Below are 18090 nucleotides of genomic sequence, written 5' to 3'. Positions count from 1 at the left end.
AAAAAGGTAAAAGGCTGAAGAAGAATGAATTCAAAAGGAGATGAGAGAGGACCATAGGAGAAAGGGAAAGAGGAGGGGCACAAGAGAGAAGGGATAGGAGAAGGAAAGGGGTATGAAGGGGGCTAGAATGTGGAATGGAAAAAGAGAGAAGGGGGAGGAGGAGCAACTACCAGAAGCTAGAGAAATCTTCATTGATGCATCAGGCTGGAAGATGCCTAGGGAGAATATGAGGAGTTGCTCCTATAACCTGAGATGGCCTTATTGTGCCAGGAGAGGAGGCCATGGAATAACATGTCGGAATGGGAATCGGCAGTGGAATTACAATGTTTGCCCACCTGGAAATCCTGTTATTGCAGGAGTGAACGTGCTTAACAAAGCGGTTCCCCAATCTGTGTCGGATCTCACCAGTGTATAGGAGGCAGCACAGGGAGCGCCAGATACAGTTCATGACCCTAGAAGACTCACAGATAAGGTCTAATCTTAGATATATAGATTGCAACATAAGACTCTAGATCAGCAGAATGTCTTGGCACTTACTGTAATATTCAAAGAGTAAATAAAAATAGGAAATAATGAAAATAAAGACAATTTAACTGTTTAAAATCCAAAGGAATGAAACTCCTCTAAAAGTTCATTTTTTACACAATTTGGTTTTCAGATATCATCAAATTGTTAAAGATTACTCTTGCCATTACTAACTGTAACACCAAGATTGGTTGATGTCAACTGCAGGATAACTGCAAACTGCACAGTGTTCCATGAGAGCCGGTTAAGTGAGATACTTTGTTGTGAAGTTCATAACACAACTTTTACCCAAATACTGTACACTGGTCAACAATGATTTTGCTTCCTGAATACTTTTGGTGTGCCTTATGGATTTGGGGATAATGATCATGAAAATCGCCATGATATTTCCCTATCGCACACCATTTTTTTGAAATTACTTGTATTTGTTATTTCAACTCATAATTCAGGTCAATTAAAATGTTGCCCACAATGTAAACTGAAAAGTTTTCTATCTTAGGCAAGGTGGATGCTGCATGGCAAGACAGATTTTAGAGAGGCTATAAATTTCCATGAAGGATTTTGATATTTGAGAAAGTTGTTTCCCAGAGTAATTGATGCCAAGAATAAGGAAAGCATTTTTGTTGGTCAACAAATCAAACAGGTCATCAATGACAGGCAATTTGAAGAACTTTGTAAGATCAGGGAAAGTCACATGGAAGGCAGTCAAGGATGCTGTTGAAAATTTTCTTGGCAATTGCAGAGCACCAAACTACGGGCAGCTGGTAGACAACATGTTTCAACATGCAACGTCATGACGTGCAACATGTCATTAAAGATTCATTTGCTGCCTTCCCATTTAGATTTCTTCACTGCAAATCTTGGTGCTGTCAGTGACGAGCATGGTGAAAGGCTTCACCAGGACATTGCGGTCATGGAGAAATGGAATAAGGGCAACTGGAATCAATCAATGCTGGCTGATTATTGTTGAACACTTAAGCGAGAAGCCTCAGACACTGGGTACAAATGGAAACCATCAACAAATTATTTTTAACTTTGTTGAACTATTGCAAAGCATCAGCACTGTTAAGCAATTAAACACATTATATTCAATAAAAGTTAATTTCTCGTTTCTCAGAAATTCCTATGTGATACAAGTAGTCTGTTCATGTTCAAGTGGTCTATCAGAAACAAAACTAATTCTGAGGAAGCAACACTTTCAAAAAACTTTGTTGTCCAATGACATTGGACATTTAAATTTAATCATAGGTCCTTTCTACATCTGGAGACACTGTACTATTTATCCACAGACAACAACAGCTGTCAGCATCCAGCAAAACCTGATCAATGTCTTTCTTACATTACTAGAATGGCTTGGCCAATATACAGCAAGTCTCTTGATCTCCTTAAAATGCCAAAATTCTTTTTAAACTTAAGTGGCATCAGTTGAGTCAGGTAACCTCTGTGATGAAAAACAACTGAGGTTAATCTTTCAGCTTAAACCTTTCCAAGTTTTAAGACCAGAAGGAAAGGTCTGTGGAAGGAAATGGGATGGGGGTGAGATAGATTACATGTCAAAAAAGGCAGTGGTAAAATGGCCAACATTTTCAGTTTTTATTTTCGGTTTCTAGTAATTTAGAATGAGTTGCCAGAGGAAGAAGCAGACTGGGTGTAATTACAATATTCAGAAGATACTTAGACATGTGGATGGGTTGGAAAGATTTAGAGGGATATGGGCAAAATGCAGGCAGATGGGACTAACTGAGGTAGGCAACTTGGTTGACATGGATCAGATGGGCCAAAGGGCCTCTTTCCACACTGTACAACTTTCTCACTCTATGACACTTGCAGTACTTTGCTTCTGTAACTTCGATATTAAGTAATGTTTTGCAATTTTGTGCACTTCTTACAAGGTATGCCTCTCAAATTCTACAGACATATCAAAGTTAAGTCTTCTTAACACCGATCCTTAACTTATTAATTCCTCCAAGTGAAAGGAACATTAACTATGGAAAACAAGGAAAAAGATTTCTGGTGATGATCCTTGCATCCTCACTGGCCACATAAGTAGTTCCAGAAAATTGGAGGATGGCAAATGTTATTCCTTTGTTCAAGAAAGGTAATAATGATAGTCCTGGGAATTATAGATATACATCAATGATAAGCAAACTATTGGTGAGGATTCTTAGAGACGGGATTTACACGCATTTGGAGAAGCATAGTCTGATTAGGGATAGTCAGCATACCTTTGTGAGGGTCAAGTTGTACCTCATGAGCTTAATTGAATTCTTCCAGGATGTGACAAAACATATTGATGAAGATAAAGCAATGGATGTGGTGAATTAGGATTTTAGTAAGATGTTTGATAAGATTCCCCATTGTAGGCTAATTCAGAATATCAGCAGGCATAGGATGCAGGGAATCTTGGCTGTGTGGATTCAGAACTGTCTTGCCCAGAGAAGGGTGGTTGTAAATGAAGTGTATTCTGCCTGGAGGTTAGTGACCAATAGTGTTCTACAGAGATCTGCTCTGGGACTCCTGCTCTTTTGAGATTTTTATAAACAACTTGGATGAGGAAGTGGAAGAATGAGTTAGTAAGTTTCCACATGTTGGTGGTGTTGTGAATAGGGTAGAAGGTTGCCATAGGTTACAACAGGATATTGATAGGAATAAGAGTTGGGCTGAAAGTTGCAGATTGCATTCAACCCATAAAATTGTCGTGATACACTTTGGAAGGTCAAACTCGAAGGCAGAGTACAGGATTCTTAGCAGTGTGGAAGAACAAGAGGGATTTTTGGGGTCCATATTCTTAGATCCCTCAAAGTTGCCCACAAGTTGATAAAGTTGTTAAGAAGGCATATAGTGTATTGACCTCTTTTAGTCAGGGAATTGAGTTCAAGATCCATAAGGTAATGTTGCAAGCTCTCTAAAACTCAGTTTCCACTCACTTCGAGAAGAACAACCTAAGCCTGAACATGGAGGAGACAAAGGGAATCACTGAGGACTTCAGGAAGGTTGAAATAAACCAGCCCCCCCCCCCCAACTCTGTGAATACATGGCTCCTTGATAGAGAGAATTAAGTGCACCAAGTTCCTGGAAATTCATATCACAGATAACTTCACCTGGTTCCTTAATATCACCTCCCTGTACAAGAAGACACAGCAGCACCTTCACTTCCAGAGAAGATTGAGGCAAGCAAGGCTCCCACCCCCAAGCTCAATTGTGTTTTACAGGAGCACCATTGAGAGCATCCTGACCAGTTGTATCTCCATCTAATACAGGATCAGTCAAGTATTTGACCAGATCTCCCTACAAAGGGCTGCAAGAACAGCTGAGAGGATCATAGGGGTCTCCCTATCATCCATCGGGGATATTTATCAGGAGTGCTGCATACGCAGGGCCCTTATGTTATTAAAGATCCCACTCAACCATCCAGCATCCTCTTTGACTTTCTACCATCAGGCAGGAGACTATGATGCATAAAAACAAGAACAGTCATGATGAGAAACAGTTTCTTCCCCCAGGCCATTAGACTACTGAACTCACTGCTGCATAGTATTCAAAGTGTCACTGGTTATCTGTACCATAGCTTCCAATATTTAAAATTAATGCACTTTAGTTTGTTATTTATGTGTCATTCATCTGTAGATTTTATCTGTACCTCCACAAGTTATCATGTGTTATGTGTTATACTTTACACCCTGGTTTGAAGAAACGTTGTCTTGTTTCCATTTATGGTTATACACATTATATACATGTAGATAGTTAAAAAAGACAATAAACTTGACTTGAATATTGTGTTCAATTCCAGTCATCTCATTATAAGAAGGACATGGAAGAGTGTAGAGGAAATTGACCAGGATGCTGCCTAGATTAGAGAGCATGTCTTATGAGGAAAGATTGATCTTAACTTACCATATGGCTTTCAGACCATCCCCATCAGTCCAACTCCCCCACTAACTCCCCTTTGTTTCTCACACACTCATCAACTCCGAACAAATACACCTGTCATCTGTCTGCGTGAAGAGTAAAGTACATTGGCCAACTAACCAGCCAACTTTTGGTATGTGGAAGTAACGTGGCTTAACCAGGGGAAACCCACATAGTCACAAGGAAAACCTGCAAACCCCACACGGGCAGTGTCCAAAGTCAGGAGTGAACCGGCTGCACCACGTTGCTGCTTTTTTCCCTTTGGTCCTATTGTCCCTGCTTATCTCTGCACACCCCTGTAACATTACCATAGAACCATAGAACACTACGACACAGTACAGGCCCTTCAGCCCTCCATGTTGTGCCGACCCATTTAATCCTTAAAAAAATGTACTAAACCCACACTACCCCATAACCTTCCATTTTTCTTTCATCCATGTGTCTGTCCAAGAGGCTCTTAAATACCCCTAATGTTTTAGCCTCCACCACCATCCCTGGCAAGTCATTCCAGGCACTCACAACCCTCTGTGTAAAAAACTTACCCCTGATGTCTCCCCTAAACTTCCCTCCCTTCATATTGTACATATGCCCTCTAGTGTTTGCTATTGGTGCCCTGGGAAACAGGTACCAACTATCCACCCTATCTATGCCGCTCATAATCTTGTAGACCTCTATCAAGTCCCCTCTCGTTCTTCTATGCTCCAAAGAGAAAAGTCCCAGCTCTGCTAACTTTGCTTCATAAGACTTGTTCTCCAAACCAGGCAACATCCTGGTAAATCTCCTTTGCACCCTCTCCATAGCTTCCACATCCTTCCTATAATGAGGGGACCAGAACTGAACACAATATTCTAAGTGTGATCTCACCAGAGATTTGTAGAGTTGCAACATGACCTCTCTACTCTTGAACTCAATCCCCCATTAATGAAGCCTAGCATCCCATAGGCCTTCTTAACTATCCTATCAACCTGTGCAGCGACCTTGAGGGATGTATGGATTTGAACCCCAAGGTCCCTTTGTCCATCCACACTCTTAAGTAACTGACCATTAATCCTGTACTCAGCCTTCTGGTTTGTCCTTCCAAAATGCATCACCTCACACTTGTCCGGATTGAACTCCATCCACAACTCCTCCAATCTTCATGTCATCCGCAAATTTACTCACCCATCCTTCCACTTCTACATCCAGGTCATTTATAAAAATCACAAATAGCAGGGGTCCCAGGACAGATCCCTGCGGCACACCACTAGTCACTGACCTCCAGGCAGAATACTTTCCTTCCACAACTACCCTCTGCTTTCTTCCTTTAAGCCAATTTTTTATCCAAACAGCCAAGGTTCCACTTATCCCATGCCTCATGACTTTCTGGATGAGTCTCTCATGAGGGACCTTGTCAAATGTTTTGCTGAAGTCCATGTAGACCACATCCACTGCCCTACCCTCATCAATTTATTTTGTTAGCTCTTCAAAAAACTCAATCAGGCTCATGAGGCACGATCTGCCCTTCACAAAGCCATGTTGACTATCCATGAGTAGACTGTACTTCTCCAAATGCTCGTAGATCCTATCCTTAAGAATCCTTTCCAGTAGTTTACAGACCACCGACGTAAGACTCACTGGTCTATAGTTCCCAGGTTTCTCCCTATTACCTTTTTTAAACAAGGGAATTACATTTGCCATTCTCCAGTCCTCCGGCACTTATCCTGCAGCCAAAGAGGATTCAAAGATCATAGCTAATGCTCCAGCGATCTCTTCTCTCAATTCCCACAACCTGTGGTGTATCATATCCGGCCCTGGGGATTTATCAATCTTAATGTTTTTAAGAAGATCCAGCACTTCTTCTTCCTTAATCTCCACATTGTCCAGCACACAGGCCCGCACTACTTCGGCCTCATCCCGATCAAGATCCTTTTCACTTGTGAATACTGAAGCAAAGTATTCATTTAGGACCTCCCCAACCTCCTCTGCTTCCAGGCACATGTTGCCCTCTTTATCCTTTAGCAGTCCCACCTTCGTTCTCGTCATCCTCCTATTCTTCACGTATGCGTAGAATGCCTCGGGGTTCTCCTTAATCCTACATGCCAAGGCTTTCTCATGCCCCCTTTGAGCTCTCCTAAGTCCTTTCTTTAGCTCCTTCCTGACTACCCTATATTTCTCATAAGCCCCTCCTACTTCCTGCTTCTTATATCTAACATATGCTTCCTTTTTCCTCTTGACGAGTTGCTTCACGTGTTTCATCAGCCACGGTTCCCTTTTCCTACCATTTTTTCCTTGCCTCAGTGGGACAAACCTATCCTGAACCCAGCTCAAGTGGTCCCTAAACTTCTCCCACATTACTTCTGTGCTTTCCTCTTTGAACATCTGTTTCCAATTTACTCTCGCTAGTTCCTGCCTCATCCCTTCAAAGTTAGCCCTTCCCCAGTTAAGCACTTTACCATTTTGTCTGATTTTATCCCTTTCCATAGCTATGCTGAAGCTAAGGGAGTTGTGGTCACTCTCACCAAAATGCTCCCCCACCAAAAGATCTGTCACCTGACCAGGTTCATTACCCAGAACTAGATCCAGTATAGCCTCTCCTCTCATCAGCCGGTCCACATACTGTGTCAGGAATCCCTCTTGAACACACCTGAAAAATTCAACCCCATCTATCCCCCTTGCACTCAGGAGGTGCCAGTCAATATGAGGGAAGTTGCCCTGTATTTCCTGCACCATTCTAAAATCTGCCTGCTTATCTGCTCCTTGGTGTCCCGAGGGCTATTTGGGGGCCTATAGACTACTCCCAGCACAGTGATTGATCCCTTCCTATTTCTGACTTCCATTCAGACTGACTCAGTGGACACTCCCTCTGCAGCATCCTCCCTTTATATAGCCGTGATACTATCCCTGACCAGCAATGCCACTCCCCCCCCCCCTTTTCTACCTCCCATCCTATTCCTTTTAAAACACCTGAACCCCGGGACCTGCATCATTCAATCCTGCCCTTCCTCCAACCAAGTTTCAGTTATGGCCACAACATCGTAGTTCCATGTACTAATCCATGCTCTAAGTTCATCTTCCTTGTTCCTAATACTCCTAGCATTGAAATAGACACATTTCAACCCCTTTAACTGGCTACAATTATGTTCTGTCCCCTGCCTGTCCTTCCTCATCAACTCAGAACTCTTAGCATCATGCCCTTGTCCTTCTACCTTAATCCCTACACTGACGTTCTGATTCCCACCCCCCTGCCAAACTAGTTTTAACCCTCCCCAACAGCTATATCAAACCTGCCCTCCAGGATATTGGTCCCTCTGGGATTCAAGTGCAACCTGTCCTTTTTGTACAGGTCATACCCACCCCAAAAGAGGTCCCAATGATCCAGAAATCTGAATCCCTGCCCCCTCAGCCACACATTTATCCTCCACACCACTCTATTCTTATTCGCACTGTTGCGTGGCACAGGCAGTAATCCTGAGATTACTACCTTTGAGGTCCTGCTTTTCAACTTCCTTCCTAACTCCCTGTAGTCTTCTTTCAGGACCTCTTCCCTTTTCCTACCTATCTCATTGGTCCCAATATGTACCATGACCTCTGGCTGTTCTCCCACCCACCGCAGGATATCTTGGACGCGATCAGAAACATCCCAGACCCTGGCACCTGGGAGGCAAACTACCATCCAAGTTTCTTTCCTGCATCCACAGAATTGCCTGTCTGAACCCCTGACTATAGAGTCTTCTATCACTACTGCCTTCCTCTTCCTTTCCCTACCCTTCTGAACCACAGGGCCAGACTCTGTGCCAGAGGCATGGCCACTGTCGCTTCCCCCAGGTAGGCTGTCTCGCCCCCCCCCCAGAACAGTACTCAAACAGGAGTACTTATTGTCAAGGGGTACAGCCACAGGGGTACTCTCTAGTATCTGACTCTTCCCCTTCCCTCTCCTGACTGTGACCCATTTCTCTGTCCTCCGTGACCCGGGAGTGACCACCTGTCTGTAACTCCTCTCTATCACCTCCTCACTCTCCCTGGCCAGATGAAAATCATCGAGCTGCATCTCCAGTTCCTTAACACGGTCCCTTAGGAGTTGTATCTCGATGCACCGGGTGCAGATGTGGCCGTCCAGGACGTCGGGAGACTCCAGGACCTCCCACTTCTGACAACATTGCGTCTCTCTTTTTCAATGTTCAAAGTAAATTTATTATCAAAATACCTATACATTCTCATATGCTACCTTGGGATTCATTTTCTTGCATGAACATACAGGGAAAAACATACAATAGAACTTTATGAAAATCTATACATAAACAAAGACTGACAAACAACCAATTCGTGAAAGCAGACTAACAGTGCAAATAAAAATAACACTGAGAACATGAGCTGTAAAGAGTTGTTGAAAGTGCATAGAAACAACTCAGAGTAGTGGTGAGTAAAGTTAACCATGCTGGTTCAAGAGCCTGTTGGCTGTAGGGTAATAAATGTTCCTGAGCCTGGTGTTGTGGGTCCTAAGGCTTTTGACAGCAGTGAGAAGAGGGCATGGCCTGGATGGTGATGGTCTTAATGATGGATGCATGGATGCTGCTTTCTTGTGGCAGTGTTCCATTGAAATGTACTCAATGGTGAGAAGGGCTTTACCCATTAACTCCCCTTTGCTTTATTTTACGATTAACCCGTTCTTGTGAGGAAACCAGCGCACACAGGGGAAACCCACACAGTCACAGTGAGAGCTTGCAAGCCCCACCGATACAACACCAGAGTCTGTTATCAAACCAAAATTCCTCTCTAGCACCTGCTCCGCCACGCCACCTTTGTGGAGGCTTTGCAACTTTTTAGATATTTATAGCAGATCTGCCTTTAGCTGTCAGTAACAAAGGAGGCTTCAAAATGAAGACTGACAGTCTGCACACCTCAGGGGGTTTCCATTCTGCTGGTGACTTCCTCAATGTGACACCAAAAAAAAAGTCTGTAGAGCAATTTGCAGTAGATTCAAATACAATATGCTGCTTTTGTGCAGAAATATTGTTGACTTCAGATTCAGCTGGGATGAATTAAGTTTAAGAATAGAATCAGAATTATTAGCATTGACTTACATGATGTGAAATTTGTTGATTTGTGGCAACAGTGCAGTACAAAGACATTAAATTACTATAAATTACAAAATAAGTAAATAATAAATTAAAAACAGTTAAATAATGAATTAATAGTTCAATCATAAGGGAAAACAGAGTAGTGTTTATGGATGACATCTTATGGCAGAAGAAAAGAAGCAGGTTCTAAATCATTGAGTATTGATCCTGACTTTCATTCCAAAGAGGAAGAAAGATCCTAAGGGGAGTAAGGGGCGGCCGTGGCTGATGAGGGAAGTAAAGGGCAGTATAAAAATAAAAGAGAAGAAGTATAACATAGCAAAGATGAGCGGGAAACCGGAGGACTGGGAAACTTTTAAAGAGCAACAGAAGATAACAAAAAAGGCAATACGCCAAGAAAAAATGAGGTACGAAGGTAAACTAGCCAAGAATATAAAGGAGGATAGTAAAAGCTTCTTTAGGTATGTGAACAGCGAAAAAATAGTTAAGACCAAAATTGGGCCATTGAAGACAGAAACGGGGGAATTTATTATGGGGAACAAGGAAATGGCAGACGAGTTGAACAGGTACTTTGGATCTGTCTTCACTAGGGAAGACACAAACAATCTCCCAGATGTAATAGTGGCCAAAGGAACTAGGGTAAAGGATGAACTGAAGGAAGTTTATATTAAGCAAGAAACGGTGTTGGATAGACTGTTGAGTCTGAAGGCTGATAAGTCCCCGGGACCTAATGGTCTGCATCCCAGGGTACTTAAAGAGGTGGCTCTAGAAATCGTGGACGCATTGGTAATCATTTTCCAATGTTCTATAGATTCAGGAACAGTTCCTGCTGATTGGAGGGTGGCTAATGTTGTCCCACTTTTCAAGAAAGGAGGGAGAGAGAAAACAGGGAATTATAGACCGGTTAGCCTGATGTCAGTGGTGGGAAAGATGCTGGAGTCAATTATAAAAGAGGAAATTACGACACATTTGGATAGCAGTAGAAGGATCAGTCCGAGTCAGCATGGATTTATGAAGGGAAAATCATGCTTGACTAATCTTCTGGAGTTTTTTGAGGATGTAACTATGAAAATGGACAAGGGAGAGCCAGTGGATGTAGTGTATCTGGACTTCCAAAAAGTTTTTGATGAAGTTCAACATAGGAGATTAGTGGGCAAAATTAGGGCACATGGTATTGGGGGCAGAGTACTGACATGGATTGAAAATTGGCTGGCTGACAGGAAACAAAGAGTAGTGATTAACGGGTCCCTTTCAGAATGGCAGGCTGTGACCAGTGGGGTACCACAAGGTTCGGTGCTGGGACCGCAGCTGTTTACAATATACATTAATGACTTAGATGAAGGGATTAAAAGTAACATTAGCAAATTTGCTGATGACACAAAGCTGGGTGGCAGTGTGAAATGTCAGGAGGATGTTATGAGAATGCAGGGTGACTTGGACAGGTTGGGTGAGTGGGCAAATGTATGGCAGATGCAGTTTAATGTGGATAAATGTGAGGTTATCCACTTTGGTGGCAAGAACAGGAAGGCAAATTACTATCTAAATGGAGTCAAGTTAGGAAAAGGGGAAGTACAACGAGATCTAGGTGTTCTTGTACATCAGTCAATGAAAGCAAGCATGCAGGTACAGCAGGCAGTGAAGAAAGCTAATGGCATGCTGGCTTTTATAACAAGAGGAATTGAGTATAGGAGTAAAGAGGTCCTTCTGCAGCTGTACAGGGCCCTGGTGAGACCCCACCTGGAGTATTGTGTGCAGTTTTGGTTTCCAAATTTGAGGAAGGACATTCTTGCTATTGAGGGAGTGCAGCGTAAGTTCACAAGGTTAATTCCCGGAATGGCAGGACTGTCATATGTTGAAAGATTGGAGCAACTGGGCTTGTATACACTGGAATTTAGAAGGATGAGAGGGGATCTGATTGAAACATATAAGATTATTAAGGGATTAGACACACTGGAGGCAGGAAGCATGTTCCCGCTGATGGGTGAGTCCAGAACTAGAGGCCACAGTTTAAGAATAAGGGGTAGGCCATTTAGAACAGAGATGCAGAAAAACTTTTTCACCCAGAGAGTGGTGGATATGTGGAATGCTCTGCCCCAGAAAGCAGTGGAGGCCAAGTCTCTGGATGCATTCAAGAGAGAGTTAGATAGAGCTCTTATAGATAGTGGGGTCAAGGGATATGGGGAGAGGGCAGGAACGGGGTACTGATTGTGTATGATCAGCCATGATCACAGTGAATGGCGGTGCTGGCTAGAAGGGCTGAATGGCCTACTCCTGCACCTACTGTCTATTGTCTATTGATGTGTGAGGAAATTGGAACATCCTGAGAGAAGCACTGTGGTGACAAGGAGATAGGGTGTAAACTCCACACAGTAAGCATCAGAGGTCAGGATTGAACTCGAGTCATTGGAGCTATGAGGCAGTAGTTCCACCAGTTGTACCACTGTGCTGCAAGAGAAAATGGAAGGAAAACCCTTAACAACTTGAGCTGCCAGTGTTTCCATCTTACGCACAAAGTGCATAGATTTAAAGTAAAGGGTAGGAGGTTGAGAGGAGATCAGAGGAAAAACTTTTATCCCCCTAAAGCATGTTTGGAATCTGGAGCACACTCCCTGACCAAGTGGTGGAGAAAGGTACTCTCACAATATTTAGGAAGAACTTTAAATTCCTCGGTGTTATCATTTCAGAGGACCTGTCCTTGGCCCAGCTCGTAAGCACAATTACAAAGAAAGCACGGCAACACCTCTACTTCCTTAGAAGTTTGCAAGGATTCAGCATGACATCTAAAACTTTGACAAAATTCTGTAAATGTGTGGTGGAGAGTATATTGACTGATTGCATCACAGCCAGGTATGGAAACACTGAAGTTCAAAGTACATTTATTATCAAAGTATACAGAATACATCTTTGTGTAGTGTCCTTGAATGGAAAATCCTACAAAAAGTAGTGGATATGGCCCAGTCCATCACAGGTAAAGCCCTCCCCACCAGTGAGCATATCTACATGGACCACTGTCACAGGAAAGCAGTATCCATCATCAGGAACCCCCACCACCCAAGCCATGCTTTCTTCTCACTGCTGCTATTAGGAAGAAGGACCCACACCACCAAAGTTTAGGAATAGTTATCAACACTCAACTATCAGGCTCTTGAACTGGTGGGGATAACTTCACTCAACTTCACTCGCTCCATCATTGAACTGTTCCCACAACCTATGGACTCATTTTCAAAGACTCTTCATCTCATGTTCCAATATTTATTGCTTAGTTATTTATTATTTTTTTTCTTTTGCATTTACACAGTTTATTGTTGTTTGCACATTGGTTGTTTGTCAGTCCTGTTGGGTATGGTCTTCCACTAGATTCTATAATGTTACTTGGATTTACTGTATATACCCGGAAGGAAATGAATTTCAATGTTGTATATGGTAACATATACAGTATATACTTTGATAATGAATTTACTTTGAACTTTGGACAAGTACCAATGCTGGCAGATGGGATAGGTAAAAGTAGGTACTTAATGGTTGACATAGACATGGTAGGTGCCTGTGCTTGTTTCTGAGTTGTGTGTCTCTAAGCCTCAATGGAAGTGGTAAAGTTGAAATCTTCCCATTCCTGAAATGTGCTGCTCTCACCAAAAATCAGTGCCTAACCTGCTGGGCATGTGCAGTATTCCAGATCTCCTGCGTCTGTGGTATCTGATATCAGTTCCTGGGCGAGCAAGCCAAAAGCCTACTGGTCTTGATTCTGGAGGTTGACTCCCACTATGTAAGCTGGGGGATTTAAACAAGTAATTTCCAAAGGGTGCTAATTGGTAGGTTAATTGGCAACTGTAAATTATCCCTGGTGTGGGGAGGTGACAGGGAATCAGCGGAAAATTGATGGACATGTGAGAAAGAATACATTACAGTGGAATAATCTGGGAAGGGAGATAGTTGGGAATGCAAGAGAATGAAGATGCTGGAAACTTGAGCAGCAAACAAAGTTCTGGAGAATTCAACAGGTCAGGAAGTATCTGCGGAGGGAAATGGACAGTCACCATTCTAAGTCAAGATCTTTAATCTCGACAGAGTGGTTGCCTAGTCTGTGCTTGGCCTCACTGACAGAGACCAAGGAGCTCAAAGAAGTTGGAAGGGATCCATATGAATGCCCACCTCCCCTGGAAAGGGGCAGAAATCCTGGGAATTGGCAGAAATGCCTACTTCAGGTTACATCAGGTCAATCTTGACCTTTTTCTCCGGTGGAGCAAACCTAGGTGTCCAACTGGCCCTTTCCTGTCCCTAATTATGGCAGTAAAAGTCAATATGGAGATAAAGGTGGTGCTTGCCTTTCTTAGTTGAGGAACTGAATTCTAAAGCCAGGAAGTTATGTTACAGCTTCATAAACACTAGTTAGGCCACATCTGGAGTATTGCATTCAATTCTGGTCACCCCCAATTATAAGAACGATGTGGAAGCTTTGGAGATGGTGCAGAAAAAGTTTCCTAAGATGCAGCCTGGATAAGAGGCATGCATGTGCTATATCGAGACGCTGTACAAACGTGGCTTGTCTTCTCTGGAGCAGCAGAGGCTGAGGGATGACTGGCAGAAGTTTCTAAAATTATCAGAGGTATAGACAGGCAGCTAGTAACTTTTTCCCAGGGCCTAAATATCTAATATTAGAGGGCACAGGTTTAAGGAGAGGGGAGAAACTTTAAATGAGATGTGAGGGGCAAGGTTTATTAAACAGAGAATGGTGGTATCTGGAATTTGCTGCCAGGGGTCACGCTGGAGGCAGATCTGATAGAGGCATTAAGAAGTTCTTAGATAGGCACATAAATATGCAGAGAACAGAGGGAGATGGACATTGATTAGGCAGAAGGGATTAGATGTAACCAGCTTAATTTGTTTTGCACATTGTGGGCTGAATGGCCTGTTCCATTTGTCAATAAAAGGTGTTAGCTCCCCATAACAAACTTCCTTCAGGAACAGGAGTCCTTCCCAATTCCAGACTCAGCTATGTGAACCGGCTTTAAACACCCTTCAGCCACTGAACTCAAAGTGAAGTTGGCCTATTAATTTTGCTCATATCTGCTTTTACTTTGCAAGAATAGAGAACAAAATTGCAATAGCGGTGTCTCATATTTAAGCGGAGGTTTAAAGGCGATTCTAGAAGACGAGGAAGTGGTGTAGACCATTGTTAACCTCCGGTGGGAAGGTTGCTTGTAGAGGAAGCTCTAGTGCTTGCTCAGTGAGCTGGCTGTTTGCAGCATTTACGGTAAGGTGGACCACTTGGTGGCTGTGGATCAGCTGATTTGTGCCTCCAACGTCGGCCCGGCTGATTTCACAATGGAAAACTGGCCATTTTAAATAATTTTGTATTATATCTTATTTTTTATTTTTTCTGTATGTGTAGAAATAGTTAAAAAGGACGTCTCCGGCTGCATTCGTGAGCTTGCAAACGTGAGGATGAGGCGCTGATGGAAGGGGTTGCGGCAGGGAGGGGGTATACCTGCTTCCTGAGACATGGGGATGTGTTACAGCCTGCGACCGCGGCTCTTCAGCGATCCCTCCAGCGGCGGCCCCGACACGGAGCTGCGCCCTGGAGCGGGGGCCGAGCAGCCACACCAGGGGGACACGGCAGCCAGGCTACGGAGTGCCGACGGCCCCGGGCTGCAGCTCCGCCGCAGGGAGACGGACTGGCAGCCGCAGCAGAACGGCGCAGAGGGAGAGCGGGCGCCTCCGCCTCTGCAACTGGGCAGCAAAGGGCCGGACAGGGACAAGCACAAGGGCGACAAGCCCCGGCCGCAGGACGCAGAAGCCGACAGAGAGGCCAAGAAGGTCAGCAAATGCATCGACAAGATGTTAAAGCAACAGAAACGCGAGTACAAGCAGACCCATCGCCTGCTGCTCTTGGGTAAGGTCTCTGTAGCCACCTGTGTGGAAGGAAAGGTGTGGGTTGGTTGGAACCCCATCTCTTCACAAAACCATACACTCCCTAAACATCAGTTCTAACATTTTGTGTAAAAGCACCTTCAAGCCTTTTTTTTTTGCTAAACCGACCGATTTCTAACCACCGTCTAGAATTTAGGTTTCTTTCCGTAAGGATCTGCTCGCCGTTTTGGTCACGACTTTGGAGAGGGTGCAGAGGAGGCTTGCCAGGATGCTGCCTGGATTAGAGGGTATTAGTTGTGAGGAGATGTTGGTCAAACCTCGACTGTTTTTTTTTCTTCTGGAGCGTGGGAGACTGAGGGGAGACCTGAATGAGGTTTGTAAAATTCAGAGAGGTGTTGACAGGTTAGATGATCGGTGTCTTTTTCCCGGTGTAGGAATGTCAAATATTAGAAGGCGTGGCTTTGGGCTGAGGGAAGGATGTTTAAAGATGTATGAGGTAAGGTTCTTTTTAAACAGAGTGTGGTTGATGCTGGGAATGTGCTACCATGTTTCTGGTGCTGGATGCAGATCCCATGGTGGTGTTTGAGATATTTAAACAGGGTCATGAACATGCGTGGAATGGAGGGGTGGGGATCCCATGAGGGTAGTTAGGCACAGTTTAATTTGACATCTTGGGCTGAAAGGTCTGTATCCTCCTTTATTGTTTTATGCTCCATGCACTTGTATTTCAGGCAAGGAAAGAGATGGCCATAAGAGGCAAGGTTAATCTGGTTGGGCCTAGGTTTCTGAGGTTCATGGAGCTGGGGTTGGAGTTGATGAGGTAAACTGATGTGGAATATTGAGGAAGGGGATAATTTCATAATGAGGGATCATCCATTAAAATAGAGGTGAAAGGGAATTTCATCTGGAGGATGGTGATTCTGGAATTCTCTACACTAGAGAATTGTAATATTAGGTGTGAGATTCTCAGCATATGAGGAAGTCAAGGATTTGTAAGGATCGGGGAGGAAGATGGTGCCAAAGCAAAGATCAGATGAGCTGTGTTCTTACTGAATGGTTTAGGGGCTGTATGACCTACTTCTGCTCCTGTTCCATGTTTGTACCATTGAAGCTTCAGCACACTCCTAAGAATTTGTAATGGATTGCCATTTGAATCTTCAAATGCTGAGGCACTTTTTTTGGAGAATATTTTAGGCACACGTCCTGAGAAGTCAAATTGTGTATTTTAGAATTTAGCAAACCTTTGAAGTTTTGTCTTCATTCTGATTCCACTGATCTCTGTACTGATTTTTTTTGGTTCCTTGAATATTCATTAAATTCTTTCATGCTCCATAGTTTATTGTGACAGACCTATCCACATTTGAACTTTTGTTGCTTCTGTAGGCTGTGCTGTTAGTTTGAACACATTGCTGCTCAATGGTAAAACAGATGCATATTGTAAGTTTCTAATAGCCTGCATTAAAAAATGCTTATGAAATTTGAAGTGAAACAGAGAATCCCATGTTATTCAAAGCTAAAGCAAAATGGGACAGGAGGAGACAAGGGAATTACCTTAGAATTTTATTCTTCCCAGATAGTGACACTGTAGTCTTTCTCCTTCAACAATTAGCCATTTAATTAATTCCAGTGCTATGGTGTCTCCCATTATTCTAGGTAATGTCTTCCAGCTGTTGATTTATTTTAAATAATTATTTCGTGAAGTGAGGTCTAAACCTGTTCATCCCTTGAGTTGGGTGAACTGTAACACAGGTAATTAGAGAGGGGCCCAAGGAGAATTTCAAAAATATCATAGTCATGATAGTTATATAAAAAATGTAATAGAAGAGGAAGCCATTTAATGCTCTACCAATTGCACAAGCTATTTAATTTAATCAGTGGCAGTGGAAAAGGCTGCAATAGTTCAGAAATGCAAAGTTATTGTTCCATATCTAAACAATAAAGGCTACCTGCAATAATAACCTGATTTTCCTAATTAGAAAACACATTCAAAATTAGAACAAATTAAAACAGTACTCGTTAATATATAACAGCAAACAATCAAGATTTGTCTGATCCACTGTAAACTATTTTCAGGGCACAGACACATCACTGAGATAAATGTAGCCAGAAAATTGTTGACACTGTATGACTGGGGAAATGCTTCATGAACCAGGTTTTTTTGTGACGGTATGGTACACTGAGTGTGTGAACCAAGACTCTGAAGGAATGGTGTTTTATCAAGTGCGCCATGTCTGGATGAGTAATGGAAGGAGAAACGACCCACTGTCCCAAGTGTACAGAGTGACCTGGATTCCCGATTGCACATGATGGATAAATGATCAAATGGCTGAAGTCAGATTTGGAGAAGAAAGCAAAGTGTTTTGCATGGTATCAGTGACATCAATGTGGATTGAAAAAAAAGATTTGCATTTGTATAGCATTTTGCACAACCAGAGCCGAAATCTTGGTTAGAATGCAGTCACTGTGGTGCATCGTAATGTGCCAAAGGAGACTTTGACACCCGTTAGTTTTAGTTTTAGTTACCCTCTTGCTTATGATGAAAACATTGCTGTCAGTAGCAAGTGGGAGGAGAACAGGTTGTAGATTGTTAGAGTTAAGGTCTGCAACCTTGTCATCAGTGAATGTTCCCACTGTCCTGGCATTCAGTCCTTTCAGGAAGGATGTTATCGGTTTCCTGCAGCCTTGGTTTGGAGAAAGAACTTCCTGATTTCATTTCTAAATGGCCTGC

The 18090-nt window shown here is 43.1% G+C and overlaps 1 protein-coding gene across 3 annotated transcripts in view; it reads left to right on the top strand.

Annotated features, from left to right (window-relative positions):
* The first annotated feature begins 14720 nt into the window (after window positions 1-14720).
* Window positions 14721-18090, top strand: part of LOC140728390 (guanine nucleotide-binding protein G(s) subunit alpha-like) — a 362674-nt gene continuing 359304 nt past the window's right edge. For 2 of the 3 annotated variants that reach the window (XM_073047052.1, XM_073047043.1), the window contains exon 1: window positions 14752-15384. In XM_073047052.1, coding sequence (XP_072903153.1) covers window positions 14994-15384 — 391 coding nt within the window. In that variant the 5' untranslated portion in view covers window positions 14752-14993. The other variant, XM_073047061.1, reaches the window with a different exon arrangement.

The sequence above is a fragment of the Hemitrygon akajei genome, chromosome 1 (assembly GCF_048418815.1).
Source record: "Hemitrygon akajei chromosome 1, sHemAka1.3, whole genome shotgun sequence".
In the NCBI taxonomy this organism is placed as follows: Eukaryota; Metazoa; Chordata; class Chondrichthyes; order Myliobatiformes; family Dasyatidae; genus Hemitrygon; species Hemitrygon akajei.
This window is presented reverse-complemented; position numbering and strand designations above follow the sequence as displayed.